Source organism: Pipistrellus hanaki, assembly GCF_964339955.1.
Source record: "Pipistrellus hanaki genome assembly, chromosome: 8".
Classification (NCBI taxonomy): Eukaryota; Metazoa; Chordata; class Mammalia; order Chiroptera; family Vespertilionidae; genus Pipistrellus; species Pipistrellus hanaki.
This window is the reverse complement of record NC_140510.1, coordinates 79,443,602-79,462,252: the sequence shown is the minus strand read 5'-3', so window position 1 is coordinate 79,462,252 and position 18,651 is coordinate 79,443,602. Positions and strand designations below refer to the sequence as shown.

The 18,651-nt window shown below is 42.4% G+C and overlaps 1 protein-coding gene across 3 annotated transcripts; it reads right to left on the bottom strand.

Moving 5' to 3' along the window:
• Positions 1-117: 117 nt before the first annotated feature.
• On the bottom strand, positions 118-17,399 carry RPE (ribulose-5-phosphate-3-epimerase). Of its 3 annotated transcripts, none has more exons than XM_084893343.1 (6): positions 17,334-17,399; positions 9,901-9,980; positions 5,230-5,369; positions 4,703-4,837; positions 4,066-4,152; positions 118-1,709 (listed from the first exon to the last, which is right to left on the bottom strand). In XM_084893343.1, the coding sequence occupies exons 3-6, from the start codon at positions 5,365-5,367 to the stop codon at positions 1,587-1,589; spliced, it is 483 nt and encodes a 160-aa protein (XP_084749469.1). In that variant the 5' UTR covers positions 5,368-5,369; positions 9,901-9,980; positions 17,334-17,399; the 3' UTR covers positions 118-1,586. The 3 variants fall into 3 exon arrangements, with proteins under 3 accessions (XP_084749469.1, XP_084749468.1, XP_084749470.1); XM_084893342.1 differs by lacking the exon at positions 17,334-17,399 and adding an exon at positions 16,939-17,159; XM_084893344.1 differs by lacking the exon at positions 17,334-17,399 and adding an exon at positions 16,950-17,128.
• Between the last annotated feature and the right edge of the window lie 1,252 nt (positions 17,400-18,651).

Sequence of the window (18,651 nt, the reverse complement as noted above, 5' to 3'; positions counted from 1 at the left end):
CACAAAACTTTCCTCCTAAGCCAAAGTACACATTAAGAAATAAATTTTTACCTTGTAATGTAGAATAAAACCAAGAAAACTCTATTCCATATATGTTATTTTTCAATTTTTCCCCCCTAAAATTCACAGTAGTCTAATAACAACTGGTCCTGTTATTTCTTGTCATATGTATTACATTGCAAGAGTATTTGCGATAAGAAAGTGGCTGACGTATTTGTTGTCAAAGTATGATTTAGGACACAATTATAAATATTTAGTTTATGGATTGATTCTGTACCTTACCATTTCTTAGCCTACCTGGTCTTTTTTAGATTAATAAAATACATATCCTTTAGGGTCAAAATCCATAGTTCTGGGATATCCTCAGCAATCTGTTTCTGCTACAGGGTCAAGTTAGACTGGAAATAAGACAATTAAGAAGCTTCCTTTGCCCAATCCACCTCCCAAGGCCTCCATTTGGAGAGTGCAGACCAGAAATCCTGTGCCCTACTGCGTCCTTTCCATGCGTGTAGCATATTGCTGAGCTTTAGTGTCTTCGTTTTTAAAAAATGGGACAAAAATACCTGTCTTCCCACTCATAGGAGTGATTCAAAGGTTTGATGAGATTAGCAAAGTACTTTATTACCTACAAAATAAACTTGATAATGATAGCTACTTTGTACTGAGCATTCTCAATTCTACTGCAGTTCTAGGAACAATGGTGGAAGCTTTACATATGTAAGAGTATCTTTTTAAATCCTCAACACAACCCTGCTCTGTTGTTATAATTAAATTCAATATAAATCAGTTAATAGAAGCTCAAAGTTGTTGGTTGATTTGATTTTGCTAAAGTCAAACTTGGAAAGGGGAAGAGTAAATTCAATCTTCCTTCCAAAATGAGTCTCTCCTTTCTGCTCAGAGCTAGCACATTATCTCACATCCTTAAAAAACGGTCAGTGTGATTAAGAGTGAGACAGTGGTGGGGAAATCATCTGTCCCTAAAGCAAAGCTAACAAAACACCCTCATAAAACCTATGCTTTTTTACAACAGACCTTAAAAGTCCTGGGCTTCATACATTGTTTTTTATATCAAATATAACGTGCAAAGTAAAAAAATAGATGTTTTAGAAGCAAGAAGAATACGGTATGCTATCCCAGCCATAGATTTTCTCTAACTTCTATTCTACTCATAACGCATGTAGACAAACCAAAAATGACAAGGAACAGGAAAAACATAACTTACTTTGCTTTTGGAAAACAGCCAAGAAACAATAGAAATTTCTTTTTAGAAGGAGAAAAACTTTTTTCATAGTAGTTAATGTGCCTTCTTTAGGCATTAAGACATTTCTATTTATAACCTTAATACAACTATTTTTACGCTTTATAAAAATCAAGTCTTCCAGTAAAAATGGCATTTCACCCCACTAATCTTTAAATCCCATCATTAAATTTCTAACCTCTTGGGACATTCTGCAGAACAGATGCTAGTCACTGGAATGAACTGCTCAGAAAAGCAACACTGCCTCAGCTGTGACGTGATTTGGTAGTCAATGTTCTTGTTCTCCAGTAAAAGCATTTCATGAGCAGACACTGGACTCCTTGTACTTTCATCGATCAAGAGAACGTTTCTGAGCAGCTTCTGAGCAAACATTTCTTAACAGGTTGATCACTGATCTGGGGTCTTCACTCCTCATAATGGCACTGCCAGACACAATCATGTTAGCTCCTGCCTGGAAGAAGTAAACACTTGGTTATGCTTCTAAGAAAGACACAGAAAAGCCTAAATCAGAATTTCTGGACTCAAGTTTCTATCCTTCCATCTGTCAACATTTAAACTGTACAAAAGCCACTTGGAGATGGACAGATTGAAACAATCTGGTTCAATGAAGAAAAAAGTTAAAATGCTTAAATAAGGCTGTGAACTTGTTTTTAAATGTTCTAAGATATCATTGACTTTTAATTCTAAATAAGCTATTCTGCATCTTTGCTAATAATTATCTTTAATCCTCAACTCTAATAAGGTTTTACCAATATATACCAATATCTCCTTAGCTACAAAAAAACCTATCTTTTAATCTTGAATTATGTAAATGAATTGGTAGATAGTCTGAGAGGACAATCTTGCTAAAATGTGAAGCTATTTATAAAACATGGCAACATTCAATAATTTCTCATTTTGAGGCCAGAAGGAATGGAACATCTTCTCACTCAGGCTTCACTGCAGCCAGAATGGTTTTAAGGTGGCTTAATGAATCTCAAGGTATTCTTAAATATAAAAATAAAGGAAAGCAAATAATATCAATCAAAATTTAGCTCTGTGCTTCCAATCCGTGACGTGATTCATTGCCAAAAGGAAGGGGGAACCACTGAAGCTGAAGAAGTTCCCAATGAGAGTCTGTCACTCTGTGATACAGTGTACACACGTCTAAGAACATTCCTCATAAAAATGAAAAAGAAAAAAAAAAAAATCAGATTTGCAGTGCTACAATTTAATACATCTTTTAATGTAAACAGGAAAAGCATAATGGCAAGGAGCAGTTTAGCAGAAAGAATTCCTCAGGGAGCCAAAGAACACATGCTCAAACATCTGGGCAGTTCCTCTACCATTAGTGCTTCTCACAGCCCGGCATCTGACAAGTATTAAGCAGAAAAGTGTGGCAATTATACAAAAAACTGGAAGTGTAGATTAGACAAGGCTGTTTAGTAAGAACAGGCCACTTCAATCACCTGCAGTGCTATAGGAAGGGCTGGCACCTCTCAACTCAGCTAACTACTCAGAAAACTCATCCCTGTTTGACACAGAGGGTTAGAAGTATCCAGAGATCAGATCCAGAATTTCAACAAAAATGGCCCTAGTCAGTTCTTACAAGAGACAAATTGGTAATTAAAATACCTGAGTAACAATTTTTCCCCCTTTATAAGAAGGTATGCTTTCTCTATTTGGACAAATGACTAAACCAAGGCCCTGGAACTTAATGATCTTCTAAAGTCTGGCATTCAGTATATTCTTTTTCAAAAGGGAACTTCAACATTACTGAGATAAACCAAACTTACTATTTAATGATTATGTGATTTCAGAATATTCACTTATTGCTCCTTGTTTTCCTACTAGTGCCCCGGTGCACAGATTCGTGCACATTGAAATGAAATTAATTAGAAGGTGGCCAGCAGGGTGGGGCAAGAAGGGCCAGACACGCCCTGGAGCCAACCTCCTGCGGTCCCTCCCTGGCCAGCTGCACCTGGGGTGGCATTGTGACTTGAAGGGCATCTGTGGAATGAGCAGGGTCCCTGGCCTGCAGGGATCGGACCAAATCCAGCTCTCTGACATCTCCCAACTTCCCCACCCCCCGCCCCCTCGCCAGAGGTCCCAATGTGCGAGAGTGAACTCTGCAAAGTTGCTGTCTACACGGTGTGGAACGCAAATGCAAGTGTGCAGTAACCAGATTTGGGGCAGACGGTACCCCAGCAACATGATCCAGGCAGAAGGTGGACTCGCACAGCCCCGCGAGGAATCAGGCCCCTCCTCTCTGGTTTCAGGGTGCGTCACCCAAGAACCCCGCCTCGGCCAAGTCACCAAGTCACTGCAGCTCACAGCTCCTGCACTGAGTGTCTGCCTCCTGGTGGTCTGTGCGCGTCATAGTGACCAGTCAGACACAGCATATTAGCCTTTTATATAGAGAGTTCTACATTTGAACAAAAACACTTTTCCGCCCTAGCTGGCTCAGTGGAGAGTGTTGGCCCGTGGACAGAATTTTTTCCTGGATTTGATTCCAGTCAAGGGCATGAACCTTGCTTGCAGGTTATCTGGCTCTGGTTGGGGTGCAAGCAGGAGGCAACCAATCAATGTGTCTGTCTCACATAAATATTTATTTCTCTCCTTCTCCCTCCCACTATTTCTAAAAATTAATGGAAAAATATCCTCAGGTGAGGAATTATAAAACACACACATACACACACACACACACTTCTAAGATAGAAAGGCAATTTAGGAAATGCAGAGGAAATCTCTTGGTCCCACAAGACAACGCCCTAGACATAACATTTGATAAGAAAATGGTCTGGGTCATAGTTGAGGCACAGTCTCACCTCTGCACATTTATGGATAGTGTCAGGACCTACTCCACCATCGACCTCTATGTCCAAAGACGGGAACTGGGTCCGCAACCAGTGAACCTAGATATACACAAGGAAATAAGTGACTCCTAAAGGAGATGTGATGGGGATGGGGACACAACCAAATAAACAAAACATCAAACAGCCAATATCTCCCACTAAAATAGGACCCCAAATGTCTCACACAGTAATTTCATAACAATACAAACCATGACTGGGGAAAACTTCCCTTTTAATATACTGAAACAAATTAAGTTTCCCAAAAGCAAGCTTTCTTCTTTTTGGCAAAAGGCATTGAATTTGTCATGGCTTTTCAGAGAACATACTTCATGGTAAAAAGACAAAACCCTCAATATTTAATGGAAACTCCCCAAAGCTCTAAAGGCTATAGAAATAATGGTTTTGGCTGAAAATTTCAAAATTAAAATGTAGTATCTTTTCTGATTTCCAGACCCAAATCTTTTTTTGGCATTTATCATAATGTATTAAATAATCTGTAGGCATTTCCATCTCCCCACCTTCAGAGCAGAGCGTATACAAGTGATTCAATATATATTTATTGAAGGAGCACCCCTAAGAGCCTCACCCCAGAATCAAATCCTTCCTTTACCTTTGGCATCATATCTTCCATGAATTTCTGCCCTCCAAACCCAGGTTCCACTGTCATAACCAAGGCCATATCTATCTGATTAGCCCACGGTGCCAAATACTCAACTGTAGTTCCTGGTTTGATGGCAAGACCAACCTGTGACAGAGACAAACGTGCTAAATCACATTTACAGTCACTTCCACATTATAGTTAACACTGTGGCATATCAGGCCCAGGAGAAATACCTAGCCTCAAAAAAGGAGAATACATACAGAAATGGAATGCGCCAATTGTTCAGACATATAATTACTTAAAAAGTCAACTAGGCCAGTAAATGTAAATGTTTCTAAAAAAGCAGTCATATTCAGAAGAATTACTACACATTATTATACTTATACAACAAACAAGTTATACTTAATACACTGGCTTCCAAATGAAGAATAGCTGCCTAAGTCTGGTCTTAGAAATGTAAGAAATGCCTTCCACCAAATCTTCCCAATTCTGAGCTTGAGTAGTATAAAACATTACTGTCATGGCTGACCTCTCACCTTCATCCCATTCTCCCGAATGTCTTTAATCAAAGCCCCTGGGTTCTCAGTAGCCTCGAGATGGAAGGTATACTGATTAGCTCCCGCTACCGCCATTGGCTTTACCCACTGTTCCGGCCTCGACACCATCATGTGCATGTCTAGAAAGAAAAGACACATCTCCTAAATATTACCGAAAGGAAAATACCTGGTTCATACTACTGAAGCCAACCTGTACTTTTCCCCATTTTGTATACACACTCTTCTGGCACCACAATAATTATTAAATAATTACACTTCTGTATTAATAGCCTCCTTTTATCCTGAAGATTAGGATTTGGTTAAACTCATTCACACACACAAACACACACTTTTTCTACAAAAGCATCTGTTGCTGTATATGAAAAGTAATGACTAGAAATCAGGAAACCTAGGTCTAGGTCTAGTAAATATGACTCAAAAAAAACTTTTTAAAAGTAATTATCTGTGAAAACTTGCTTCCTCATTTATAAAAGAAAGCTAAATTAAGTTATTCTCTTCACCAATGTTGAGCACTTACTGCACAATTAACTATTTTAAGGCCTTAGGGATAGAGCAAAACAACAAACAAAAATATGCTGTCATGAGGATTATATTCTTAGTGGGAGACAAACCATAAAAAATAAGTAAATTCAATACAGAGTAGGATGACAATTAACAAAGCCAGTGTGACTGGGTGTAGAGCAATGGGGAGAGCAAATGAGGTCAGAGAGGCCTGGGTGAGGAGACAGCAGTGAGCTCTGGAGGCCATTGGGTTTTACTCTGAGTGAGATGAGAAAAACGCCACTGAATTTTAAGTGAGGGAGTGACAAGATCTGACTCAGAAAGCCATGGCAATGACCCAGGTGAGAAAGGATGACGGTAATAACTGAGGGTGTTGGGAAGTGATGGGATTCTGGGTATGTCCTGTAGAGCCAACAGGTGTTGCTGTGGATTCGAGTTTGGACAGTGAAAGGAGAGGCTGACTGGTGCAAGGATTGGGGCCAGAATAACCAGAAGACAACTCCAATAACTGCAGGAGGAAGCATGAATTGGAAGGGGAGAAGGACATGTTATTACTAAAAGAAGCCTGACATGCATCCTAATTCTGAAGCTTGAATCATATAAATATTATATTAGGCAAAACAGACTTGACTTTATTAAAAATCCTGACTTGTAATTAAAGAAAAAATTATAGTATTCCAGAACTCAAGTAAGATTATGAAATGCACTAAGGCTTTGAAAAATTGTCAGGAAGAGTATACCACTTGACTAATGACAACAAGATTCAAGTTTATATTTCTAAACAAAAGAAAGGAAAACAGAACACATTTTAATAGATGAAACACTGTTTTTAAAAGATAGACTCTATTTGGTGTTTCCTATTACTCTGTATTATAAACAAGGAAAATTCAATCTGGTTTAAAACATCTAGTTTACTCATTCCTTAAGTTACCATCTCCCCCATGCAGTCACCATTGGCAGCGCTCACTGGACTGTCCAGCATTCAGGAAGCCAATGGGTCAGTGAATCTGCCTGTAGTTAAACACACCAAGATGAGCAATCCCAAATGTTCTATTATCAGGCTCGCTTTACACTCTTAAAATTAATGAGGACCCAAAAAGCACTGCTGAGGTGGGTTATATTTACCTGCACTTCAGGAATTAGAAATTCAAATTAAAAAATGTTGACCAGCCACTGTGGCTCAATGGTTGAGCTTCGACCTATTATATAAACCAGAACATCACAGTTTGATTCCTAGTCAGGACATATGCCTGGGTTGTAAGCTCATGCAGGAGGCAGCCAATTGGTGGTTCTCTCTCATCATTGATGTTTCTGTCTCTCTCTCCCTCTTCCTTCCTCTCTGGAATCAATAAAAAAATATGTTTTTTAAAAAAGGAAAAGAAAATGTTTATGTCTACTTATCAATTCATTAAAAAAATAAGTAATAATAAATTTATGATGTTAATGTAAAAGTGGTTATTTTACATTTTTGCAAACCTCTAACAGATGTTATATCCCTACATCTGCTCTATATTCACCCTGTTACAATATGTTGTTTTCTATGAAGAAAAGCACATTAAAAAGGGAGGTGTACATTAAGAGCCTTTTCAGACAAGAGTGGATATTCTATTTCTACACCAAAAACACAGCAAGTGGTACTTTTAAAAAGGTTGGCCGAAATGTGGAATTTGTAAACCCTACCAGTGACCTTTTCTACTTTGTTGTACTAAAACCTGTTGGTCTATCTTATAATTTGATCTTCTAAGTAAGATACATTTCATTATATGCTATAAAAAGCACATTTATTATATTGCAACAGAAAAGCTCTTAGTAGTAGGAATTAGTCAAGCTCATAGCAGCAGATACGTGTTTATCAAAATTCTTTTTTTTTTAAATATATTTTATTAATTTTTTTACAGAGAGGAAGGGAGAGAGATAGAGAGCTAGAAACGTCGATGAGAGAGAAACATCGACCAGCTGCCTCTTGCACACCCCCTACTGGGGATGTGCCCGCAACCCAGGTATATGCCCTTGACCGGAATCGAACCTGGGACCCTTCAGTCCGCAGACCGACGCTCTACCACTGAGCCAAACCGGTTTCGGCTGTTTATCAAAATTCTAATTTTCACTTACAAGCTCTAACTTTATCAGGGAGCAACAAAAGCTAATATGACCTTTTCCTTGCAATGACACACTAACTTAAATTATTTTTTTTAAAGGTTAGTAAAAACACAAGTCTGATAACCACAGCTCAATCTGTCAATTGTTCTTTCAAGTGAAAATGATGTTCCTACCAAAAGCACATAGTTCAGTCACATCAGAAACAATGGCCTAAGAGTTTCCCTTGAGAAAACCATCACACTCCAGCATGCAGCAGAAGTGCCTATTTGTACATTCTGCTCTGTCACACAAAATAGTAAAAAGACATGCATTCAAGGACCACGGCTTACTAAAATTAATCATTTGCACCACCTCATCACAGATACTATGAGCACATCACGATGAAGGACGTTAATGACTGCTTGTAGAGTTGAATACCACTGCCCTGATTAGCGCTAAGGCAGCAGCAGACTAACTCACCATTGCTCTGCATCCTCAGTACAAATATGGCAAATAATACTGTAATATAAACACAGTTTTGACCTCATACACCAACTGAAAGGGATTTCCATGGGTCCTCAGACCAAACTTGAAGACCAATGATCTGGATAATAGCAAAAACAGACTTTTCCTACCACTTTATTCGTACCCAGTACTGAGATCAAACAGTAAAGAACTCTAGCAGTTATACATACAACTTGTGGTTTAGTTTCTAGAATATATTCACGTGTCAATTATCTAATAACCAAGATCCAAGAATTAAACAAAAACACACTTTAATTAAAAAAAAAAAAGCAAAGATCACAAAATGCAACATTAAAGCACACAGAGTCCATTCTTCTTTATTTTAGACCCAATTCTAGAAAGGTTAATTTGTGACTTTATCAGCAAATAAAGTAAAAGAAGAAGAAAAAGCAGAGTGTACGCGGTGGTGGCAGAAGGGTTGGTAAGAGGAGAAGCACTGATAGGAGGAGACACAAACAGCAGTGAGAAGTGACACCAGGCAACCAAATAAAAGGGAGGGGGGAAAAAGGGGGGGGATTAAAAAAAATCCATACACAATGCCAGAAACAGAGGGGGACAAACAAGGTTACTTATTTCATCCACCTCTGACAGTCAGAAGAACAAATTTATATTGGAAAATTCCATTATTTGGAAATTGCAAAATGGTGAACGTGTTGATGGAACACCGCTTCCCTTTGCCACATAAATTAGGTGATAATGTACATTTTTTTGGTTCACTCCAAGTGGATGGATACTACAGAGAGGCTCTGTCCAACAGCACTTTCTACAATGATGGCAATCCTCCATAGTGGTATTATATAATACAGTAGTCACTAGCCAGGTGTGGCTGAGAACTTACAATATGGTTAATACCACGAAGAAACTTACATAGAAGAGATTTGGCAAGTGAGGCACTACTAGCTTAGTTTAAAAGAGCAGCAACAATATGTGGGCTGAGTTCATTTTCCATTAGAAGTAACCTCTAGGTTACTGTGTGATCTTATAAACCTTAATTCACAATATCCGACAGCACTGAAGTGGGAACATATATAGGCCCCACTTGCAGAAAGCTCCAATTTGCATGAAATAATTGGCTCCATTTCTAGACCATAAAAATCGATCAATTCATAAATTCATTTTACATTACACTGAGCCCCTATCTCGTTCCTATGCTTTGCTCTAGGAAATCTCTATAATCAAGGAATTTACAGTCTGATAAAAATAACCCCAGATTAAAGGAAGTTCTAAGAAGAATATCCAGAAGTTGATATGATAACTGGATAAGGGTTAACTTAAGATAGGGTGCTTATAAAGGCCTCTCTGAGGAAATGAGAAATGAGGAGGCAGACCTAGACAAGTGAGTAGCTTTCCAGGCAAGAAATTAATTAGCAAAAGCCCCAAGGCCCTGAGACAGGCAAGAGTTTGACTTATCATAGGCAGCCAATGAAGCCCAGCGCAGAGATAGGGGCAAAGGGGCTCTGGATGACACTGAAGGTTGAGAAATCAACCACCTTTTCCTTTACTTGAGCAACACATCCAGCTTCAGCTGGCATAACCCCCACTTACCAAAGAACGGGTCCTGGCCTAGCTGCTTTCGGAGGCTTTCTACCACAGGGTGACCAAAGGTGATGTTGGGAACAAAATGCCTACAAGACAAACAAAACCTTACTCTGACAATATTGTCAATATGTATGCTGATGGGGGTAGAGGGGGGTGTCTGTGATTATACTATTTTTCAGTTTAATACTTAACGTCATCAGTATTAAACAATACTAGAATTATCTGGATAATTTTGGATTTACAAAGAAGTATCTCCTTGATATTGAACAAATCATAATAATCACATGATTTAACTCAGTAATTTATAAACCCTGACAAAATCAAAACCCAGAAGTTATATGACTTGCCCAAGTCATATACAGCGGTACCTCATTTCTGGAACTTAATTCATTCTTGAAGGCTATTCGAAAACTGAGTCATTTTCCCCCATTAGAAATAATGTAAATTGAATTAATCCGTTCCAGATGCCAAATGATTCCTTTTTAACCTTTCTTATATATAGTACATGTCTATTATACTGTTTAACTTATAAACACTTTAAAAACAAAAAGGACATTAAATGTAAATTTATCAAAAAGGAAAGAAAATATATAGTATAAAAAAATGAAAATCTAGCAATAATTATAAGCAGCAACAAAGGCAAAAAAACATGAAAATATTCACAGCATAATATCCTGAGATTTTAACAGTGGTAAATTGACTCATATTTGCCCATTCTTTCCTTTGTCACCTGAGATGCATGGCTGATCATACAGGTATCAGCATGAAAGGCTGTCAGGTGGAGAAGTAAACTGTTCCAGATGGGAGATGTTCAAGAAAGAAGTCCCTCTGTACGAGTCAGAAAGTTTGGACTGTAATATGGATCTTTCATATCTTAGTTTGTTATAGGCTGGCTGAGGCTACTTTTAATCCTATACCACAGGGCCTTAAATGACAGTTTATTTAAACTTTCAGCCTTATGAAGTAAGTCTATTATATGAAGAACATAGGATAAGTAACTTCCTTAAGTCAACCAATTAATTATTTGTGGGGCAAGAGTCAAATTGAGTTTTCCAAGTATCAGACCCAAAGTACTTAACGTCCTCCTACTCCTGCTAGTCCTCAGGTTCTATTAAGCACCATGCTCGGTTGCTTCAGAGTACGGTATTTTATAAGAAACACATGGAAGAGCCCCTGCCAGCCCAGAAAATGCTCCCATCTCATTGGCAGGAGATGCCTCTTAACTCACCAGAACTCATGACCTGCTGTTATTGTACAGTTGACAGGAAGCCAATGCAGACAACCAAGGACCACATCTCCCAGCTCCCTTTACATCCAGTTGGCCCACAGGACTGGTCTTCACCAGTGGGCCGTGAGGTTAAGTTATGTGTCACTGCAGAGCCCAGGAGGTTAAGTGCCGTTCTTTTCCTGCGCTCATTCTACCCTCCTGCCAATAAAGGAGCCCTTCAGGAATAACAAAGCCACAAGATGAACAGTCTACGGCCGGCCCAATCTCGATGGGAAGGTGGGGGTGGGTGGGAAGAGATCCATCAAAGAACTTGTATCCATAAATGCATAGCCCATAGACACAGGGGAGCAGGGGTGGGCTAGAAGGAGGCAATGGGAGAAGAAAGGAATATATGTAACACTTTCAACAATAAATATTTTTTTAAAAAGTCTATGCCACTGCACTTTATCAGTGAAGGACAGTCACACTGAATTGTTACATGAATGAGAAATAAACTTTATAATGTTAAGCCACTGGAATATAGGCTTCATTTGTTAAAAGTAATAGGTATTACCCTATATGAGGATTGCAAGAAAAGCTAAACAATAACAAGCAGACAAATATGAGGTAAAACCGGTTCCAGAGGCAGGGAGTATAGCATTTTACAAGAGGGGGCAAAGATCATGAGATTTACAAAACAGAATTTTAAAGGTGGGAAAATAAATGAAGCAAAGGCAGGAATAAACAAGCTATGCTCAAAGAAGGAGAAAAATGGTGTCTACCAGATTGGTTAGTAGTGTGAAAAAGGCAGGAAGCCAACTCTGTCCCAGTAAGGGTATCAAATGCTGGCTCAATATTTAGATTTCATCCTGCTGTAAATATGAAATGAGGTTTTAAAATAAAAAGCAAATAAAAAATAAGATGCAAAAGGGTCTGGGTAGTAAATTGGAAGAAGGGAGGTAATAGGTGTTGGCAAATGGCAAGGAACAATAATAGAAACAAAGACTGGTAAAGGATTTGTTAACTGGTACGTTCGGGGTGTGGTAGAGAGAATTCACCCTGGTTAAGATTTTTAAGCTTAGATGATAGGCTGAATGAGTATTAAAGTGAGATTTTAGCAGTTTAAACTTATATGGACCAGGCACCATTCTAAGCACTTTTCATATGTTAACTCATTAAAACTTCCAAGTCTGGGAGGGAGCTACCACGTTATCTGTATTTCATAGATAAGGAAGAGGCCCAAGGTCACACACCAGGGAGTGCTGGAGGCAAGCGTTAAATGGCTCCAAAGTTCCAGCTCCTTCGAGTCTCACCTGCCTCCAACAACTGTAAGGAGCAGAAAAGGCGAGTGCAGGTGAGGAGCGTGAGGGGGAGGGTCAGGACACAGGGCACAGCTGGGAGGGGCCTGAGAGGGGTGGCCCAGACACTTTCCCCTGGGAGGCTGGGGTTTTAGCATTTCGGAGGTCATCTAGCATTTGCCTAAGAGCAACAATTGCTAGGGTTATTCCTAGGCGTTATTATGATTACTTACATGTTGGAAGTAAGAGTCAGAGAAGGAGGCAGTGAGGCTTAATGAATATTATACAACTCTGGAACTGACAGATTTGGATTTCGTTTACTGTTTTTTTAATTTGCTGTCTGGCCTTGGAAGTGCAGGCATACCTTGTTTTATTGCACTTCACAGGTGTGTTTTTTGTTGGTGGTGTTTTTACACACACTGAAGGCAAGACCCATCACCAGTAAAAAGATAGAGGACTCACGTTACTGCAAGCCTCACTTTATTACAGACGTCAGGAATGAAACTCAGCATCTCTGAGGTATGCCTGTACGTTTGTTGTCTCAAATTTAGGTTTCATTTGCTCGTATTTTCTGGCGTATAAGACGACCCCCTAATTTTACAGTTAAAACATATGTTTAGGCCTATATTCGCTGTATAAGACCTCCCCCCACTTCAAAGAAAAGACTTACTTTGCCGTCAAGATCTGCAGGCAATTTTTGTGCAATTTTGGTCTTTTGCTCCCGATTTTCGGTTGACTTTTTTTTTTTTTTTCCGTTTCAAAAGTCGTCTTATTCGCCGGAAAATACGGTATCATGAAAATAAGCATCACCACATTTTGAGAAAATATAAGAACGGAACAAATATACTTTTATTCCACTGAGAAACAGAAGCAGATTGTATAAAACTACTGACCCTCAAATTATATGACAAATTGTGCCGCTGAAGATCAATTGAATGCACCACGCTCACCAAGTCCACTGGGAGAACAAAAATGCACCAATACCCTAAGAAACCAGAGGCTTATACCTACGCCATAACAAAGAAAGGCTACAAAGCAAACGTGAATTCAGGGTGACCAAGAATTTGCTTGACAACAGTAACCAGGTGAACACTTACAAGCAAAGGGTTTACAGACTCTCCTCCAGGCCCATGGCCACCAAAGAGGGCATGGGACTCGGAATTCCTAAGTGCACACGGAGCTCTTCTCAGACCAGCGTGGAAAACAGTAAAATATTTCACTTTAATGAAGAAAAAGTTTATCAAAAAAGCCTGCTTCATTATTACATTACCGATTTTTTTTCCTTGAGGGTACTTTTGGGAGTAAAGTTTGCAAAAAAAAAAAATCATTAAAAAAACTTTCCCCACAGAAAACTACTGAAATTAAATTATAATTATTTACTATAACACAGAATATAATTATTTTAACTCTCAACATGTTCCACCAACCCTAAGCTTTGTTTACAATTGTCATGCAATATATTTTAGATATATCAAGCTTTTACCAGATCTCTCAAAAAGGCAAAGATAAGAGACGGGCTAACTTTGATATTAAATGTCAAAAGACTGTAACCAGAAAACAATTCCTCTGAACTAGGAATCACAAACTCATACGCTTACAAGGACTAGCAGGGGACATGGAGAAGCAAAACAGTGAATAAAGAACATCTGGCCTGACTAATAGTGGCTGCCATTCATCTCCAGTCTTTTGATGCCTTTCAAAAGTCAGATTCATTATTAGTATTAATATGAAACCTCCCCAATTTTAAATTCTGGTAATTAACTTAGAAATTGCTTATTTGCAACCTAGCCGGTCTTGTTCAGTGGATAGAACATCAGTCTGCAGACCAAAGGATTCAGGTCAAGGGCATGGACCTTGGTTGCAGCTCTGGTTGGGGCGCATGCAGGAGGCGACCAACCCATGTGTTTCTCTCACATCAACGTTTCTATCTCTCCCTCTCTCTAAGAGATCAATGGGAAAGTATCCTCAAATGAGGATTAACAACAACAACAAAGCAGAAGAAGAAATTGCTTATTTGGTCTGTTGCCCCATACAGGAAACAGCACGTCCTGTCATGATGCATGTATGTGTGCTCTAACTTACTTCTTTTCTTGTCCTTTATTTCAGACATCTAACCACACCATGCCCCACCTCACACAGGGTCTCCAGAACTGTTTCCGACTTTCATGATAAAGTCATTGTTTAATCAGAAGAGAAATGGAGTCTTAGTGGGAGCGTGGGGGGACGAGAAAAGACAAACCCCCAAACTCAGGATGATGTTGGAGATTTTCAGAGGGAGCCAGGAGAGAAAAGCCTGGAGTCACCATCACGCCCCCTCTCCTGCCCCTCCATGCCCCTGGCCTAGGGGCCACCAGCTCAGCCTGGCTTTACCTCTTCTGGTGGGACAGTCAGGAAGGGGCTGAACCTGCTGAAACTGGTTTCCCCCTTTGTAATAGGGTAACAGGGATACTAGCTGTGAGCTCAAAAAGGGGTGAAGCTTAAAAGGGAAGGGGTTTTTAAGTGGTGTATGCAGAATTTAGTTCTTTCGTACTAAGATGTCTCTTGCAGAGGGGGAGATGGGTCAATAAAAAACAAATACTTTTATCTTAATCTTGGGATTATGATACAGCCTTTCATTTATAGGATCAACTGTAACTAAGCTTGCCATGGTGCTTTACCTGTGGAGAATGGAGTTGAGCAGAAAGAGATTCTGTTCTCAAGGAGCTTACAGGATAGCAGGAGGGACATGAAATGGGAACAAAAAATAGTGGTAAATTATTAGCTGCTCTGTAAGGATAGAGAACAGCTCAGTCATTCTCTGTAAGCTCACTACCCACAGAAGACATGCATTTCTGAGACAACACAGCTGTTGCAGGCTTCCTATCCTGGCTCCACCATTTCCTAGCTAGGAAACCCCTGAGAGTGACTTCATCTCTTTGCATTTGATTCCTCACGGTCAAAAGCTGGTGCTAAGGATAGCACCAACCTCTTCCAGTCGTGTGAGTTAGTTCACAAAAAGCACCGGGACAGAAACAGCTAAGAGCTGTTGTTATCATTAATATGCCCCGTTTTGGCGAACACGACTTGCAAAGCCAGACTGTTCTCTGTGTCCGGGAGACTACCTACTAGTACAAATCCATGTAGCCTGTGCCACCCTGAAACCCCTGGGTGTCTCTGACACAAGCATGTAGCTACCCAGCGCTGTGCTACACACTCCGCTCAGCAATATAACCTGTGAGAGGTCAGGGCTTTCGAGCAAAGCTGTCCAAAAAAACTACAGAAGCAGAACGACATACGATACCAAACTAAAAAAAAAAAAAGCAAGCTTGTGTGAGAGGTAATATCTACTAACGTTCTTACACTCTGCCTAGAATTCCCAGAGTACTCCTCTAAGGTCAGGATTTCGCCATTATCAATCAGGTGGCCAAACGTGCAAGGTTTCCGAGCGGAAGGAAAAGGAGAAGCCGCAGACTTAACCGCGCACAGGAAGACAAAACTCCCGTAAGAGGAGCGGCGTTAACAGAGAAGTAACGGATCCTCTTTTGTAAGTGACACAGCCTGCAGGGGTGCGTGCGGGCCCGCAGGGAGAGGCCTCACCCTTCCTCTGAGACCAGTGCACCTCCCGCCCCCGGGGGAGGCTGAGGGGTAAAGAACTAAATTCTGCATACACCACTTAAAAACCCACGGCGACCCCGGCTGCCAGGAGAGCGTGTCTCACCGCTCTCTCGCTCTCCCCGGGTTCGGTCCTCGTTTTAGAACCAAACGAGGACACCAGCATCATCCCGGTCCCAACAGCACCCGGTGCTGTCACACAGCGCTTAAGTAAGACTTACAAAAACAAACAAACAAAAACAAACACTGGCTCCGGGGCAGGGTCCTCACACGGACTGCAAAATCACAACTGGACCCGGGACACCGCCGCCCACTGTGAACCTCGCACAGGCCGGGCGCCCGCACCCCCTCGCTTCACCCCGGAAGCGGAGCCCGGGATCGCCTTTCTCACTCAGTGACCCGGGGACCGGGCCGGCCGGGGGGCGGCGCCCGGCGGGGGGACAGGCCCGGCGGGAGGACGGGGCGAGGCCGGCCCCGGCGCGGCGCTGGGCCCTCTGGCCCCGGAGGGCGCCCCGGCGGGGAGGCCCCGGCGTGGCCACCAAACTCCCTCCAGGATACGAACTTGGGCAAGTCATGCCTCCCGTCGGCCTCAGTTTCTCCGCCGGAAACGGGAGGGGGGGCCTGGAGATGGAGGTCGCTTCCGGGTGCCCGGGGCCCGGCGGCCGGGAGCGGGGGAGCGGGGCCCGGACGCCGCCTCCGCTCGGCTCCCGGCGGGGCCCGGGGCTTCCGGCCCGGCCCCTCCTCCCCGGCCCTGCCCCCCTGGACCCCCCTCCTCCCCCGGCCCTGCCCCCCTGGACCCCCCTCCTCCCCCGGCCCTGCCCCCCTGGACCCCCCTCCTCCCCCGGCCCGGCCCCCTCCGGGCCCCCCTCCGGCGGCCGCGGGGCCGGGCGCCGCGCACCACAGGCTCCGCCCGCCCGCCCGCCCCGCGCGGCCCGCGCCCGCAGTTACCCGTCCATTACATCCAGGTGCAGGTAGTCGGCGCCGGAGTCCAGCATCCGCACGCACTCGGCGCCCAGGCTGGCCAGGTCGCTGTTGAGGATGGACGGCCCCACCTTGCAGCCCGACGCCATGGTGCCGGCTCCGGAGCGAGTGCCCGCACGGGTCCCGGGCCGCCGCAGGCGCCGCTCCGATTGGCCGCGCCGCGCTGACGACACGGCCTCTCCCCGCAGCGTCTTCCGGGCTCCGCCGGAAGCGGCCGCCTGGGAGGAGGAAGTCCCGCCTCCCGGGGGGCGGGGCTTCGCTTAAAGGGGCCCCACTGCCTCTGACCTTCCTTTTTAAAACCGGCTTTGGTCCTCGCAGAACTCGAGTTTTCTTCATTTTTTTTTTTTTTTTAAACACCTTACCTTTCTGTAACGCCTTCTTTTCCTCCTTGCTTTACAATCTGTTTCTCCGTCTTGTGTGTGCCTTTCCTTTCCATCCCGTTACTCTTAAACACACACACACACACACACACATACACACACACACAAAGGAAAAACCACTTTTCCTTATTTCTCTCTTCTGGAACTGGTCCTAAAAGCTGAAGGGGTCAGATTTAGGGCGGAATCATAGCTCTATGATGAGACACTAGCTGGGGGAGGTAACCCAAAATTAATTTTAGACTACCCTAAGGACTGAAAAGCATGTATTGGAGCAAAAGCTGCTGTAGGAGATACAGACCCTGGTAAACCTGAGACAAAGGGGAGGCGGCCTTATTGATATAAGGGAAGCCCTTGGGAAGCTCCTGCCCAAGTGTTCAAGTAGGTCCATTTCATGGAAACCAGGGACCCCGAATCGTACACATCTGATTGGTCTGAATCGCGGGGCCCTGATTGGTCAGCATCATGAGTCCTGATTGGTCGTGATGGGGCAGTTCCGGTCTGACTGGGCTGGCCTTGGTCCCTTGGTGGCAAAAGGAAACCTTTAGGGATAGTGGTCTCAGTGGGAGTAAATGAGCAGGCCATAGAGTTGGAAGCTTAGAATTCCTCTGTGGATTTTCTTCCTGGCTCAGTGTAGATGAGAACCCCCCTGTCAGCAAATGGCCACTAGGCTCTTATTATTTGACTGACTTATTCACTGAGCATAACACCCTCTAAGTCCATCCATGGCATTGCACATACCATGTGATTTCACTTATATGTGGCATCTAAAGAACAAGAGAAATGAACAAACAAAATTGAAACAGACTCATAGACACAGAGAGTGGACTGGTGGTGGTCAGAGGGGAAGGGATGGGAGGAACTGGGTGGAGGAGGCTGAGTTAGGAGGTATACATTGGTAGTTGCAAAATACCCACAGGGATGTAAAGTGACAGCCCAGGAAATATAGTCAATAATATTGCAATAACTGTATAATGCCGGTGGGTACTGTACATATTGGGGAGAACACTTTGTACAGTATAGGACTGTCGAGCCACTATGCTGCTCACCTGAAACCAACAGAAAATAATATTTAAAGTAAACTGTAAACGGAAATTGAAATGCAACATTTGGGCCCTCAGTTGACCGTGGGGAGTCCATCTCAGCAGATAAATTTCTCCCAGGGGTTCACATCAAATAAATCTTTCTTCTCTGAGTCCACAATGACCTGCAAAGTCACTTCTCCCTGCTTCATTGTCTTCTCATCTGTGAAGACAGTGTCCTGTGTTGTGAGGATTAAATAAGCAAATCCTGGTGAGGTGCC

Coding starts and splice junctions, on each gene's coding strand:
- RPE (XM_084893342.1), bottom strand. CDS start 17,060: ATGGCGTCGGGCTGCAAGGTGGGGCCGTCCATCCTCAACAGCGACCTG. Junction 4,153..4,702: donor TGGAAGATATGATGCCAAAG/GTAAAGGAAGGA, acceptor GTGTATATCTAG/GTTCACTGGTTGCGGACCCA. Junction 1,710..4,065: donor CTATCCATAAATGTGCAGAG/GTGAGACTGTGC, acceptor TACTTCTTCCAG/GCAGGAGCTAACATGATTGT.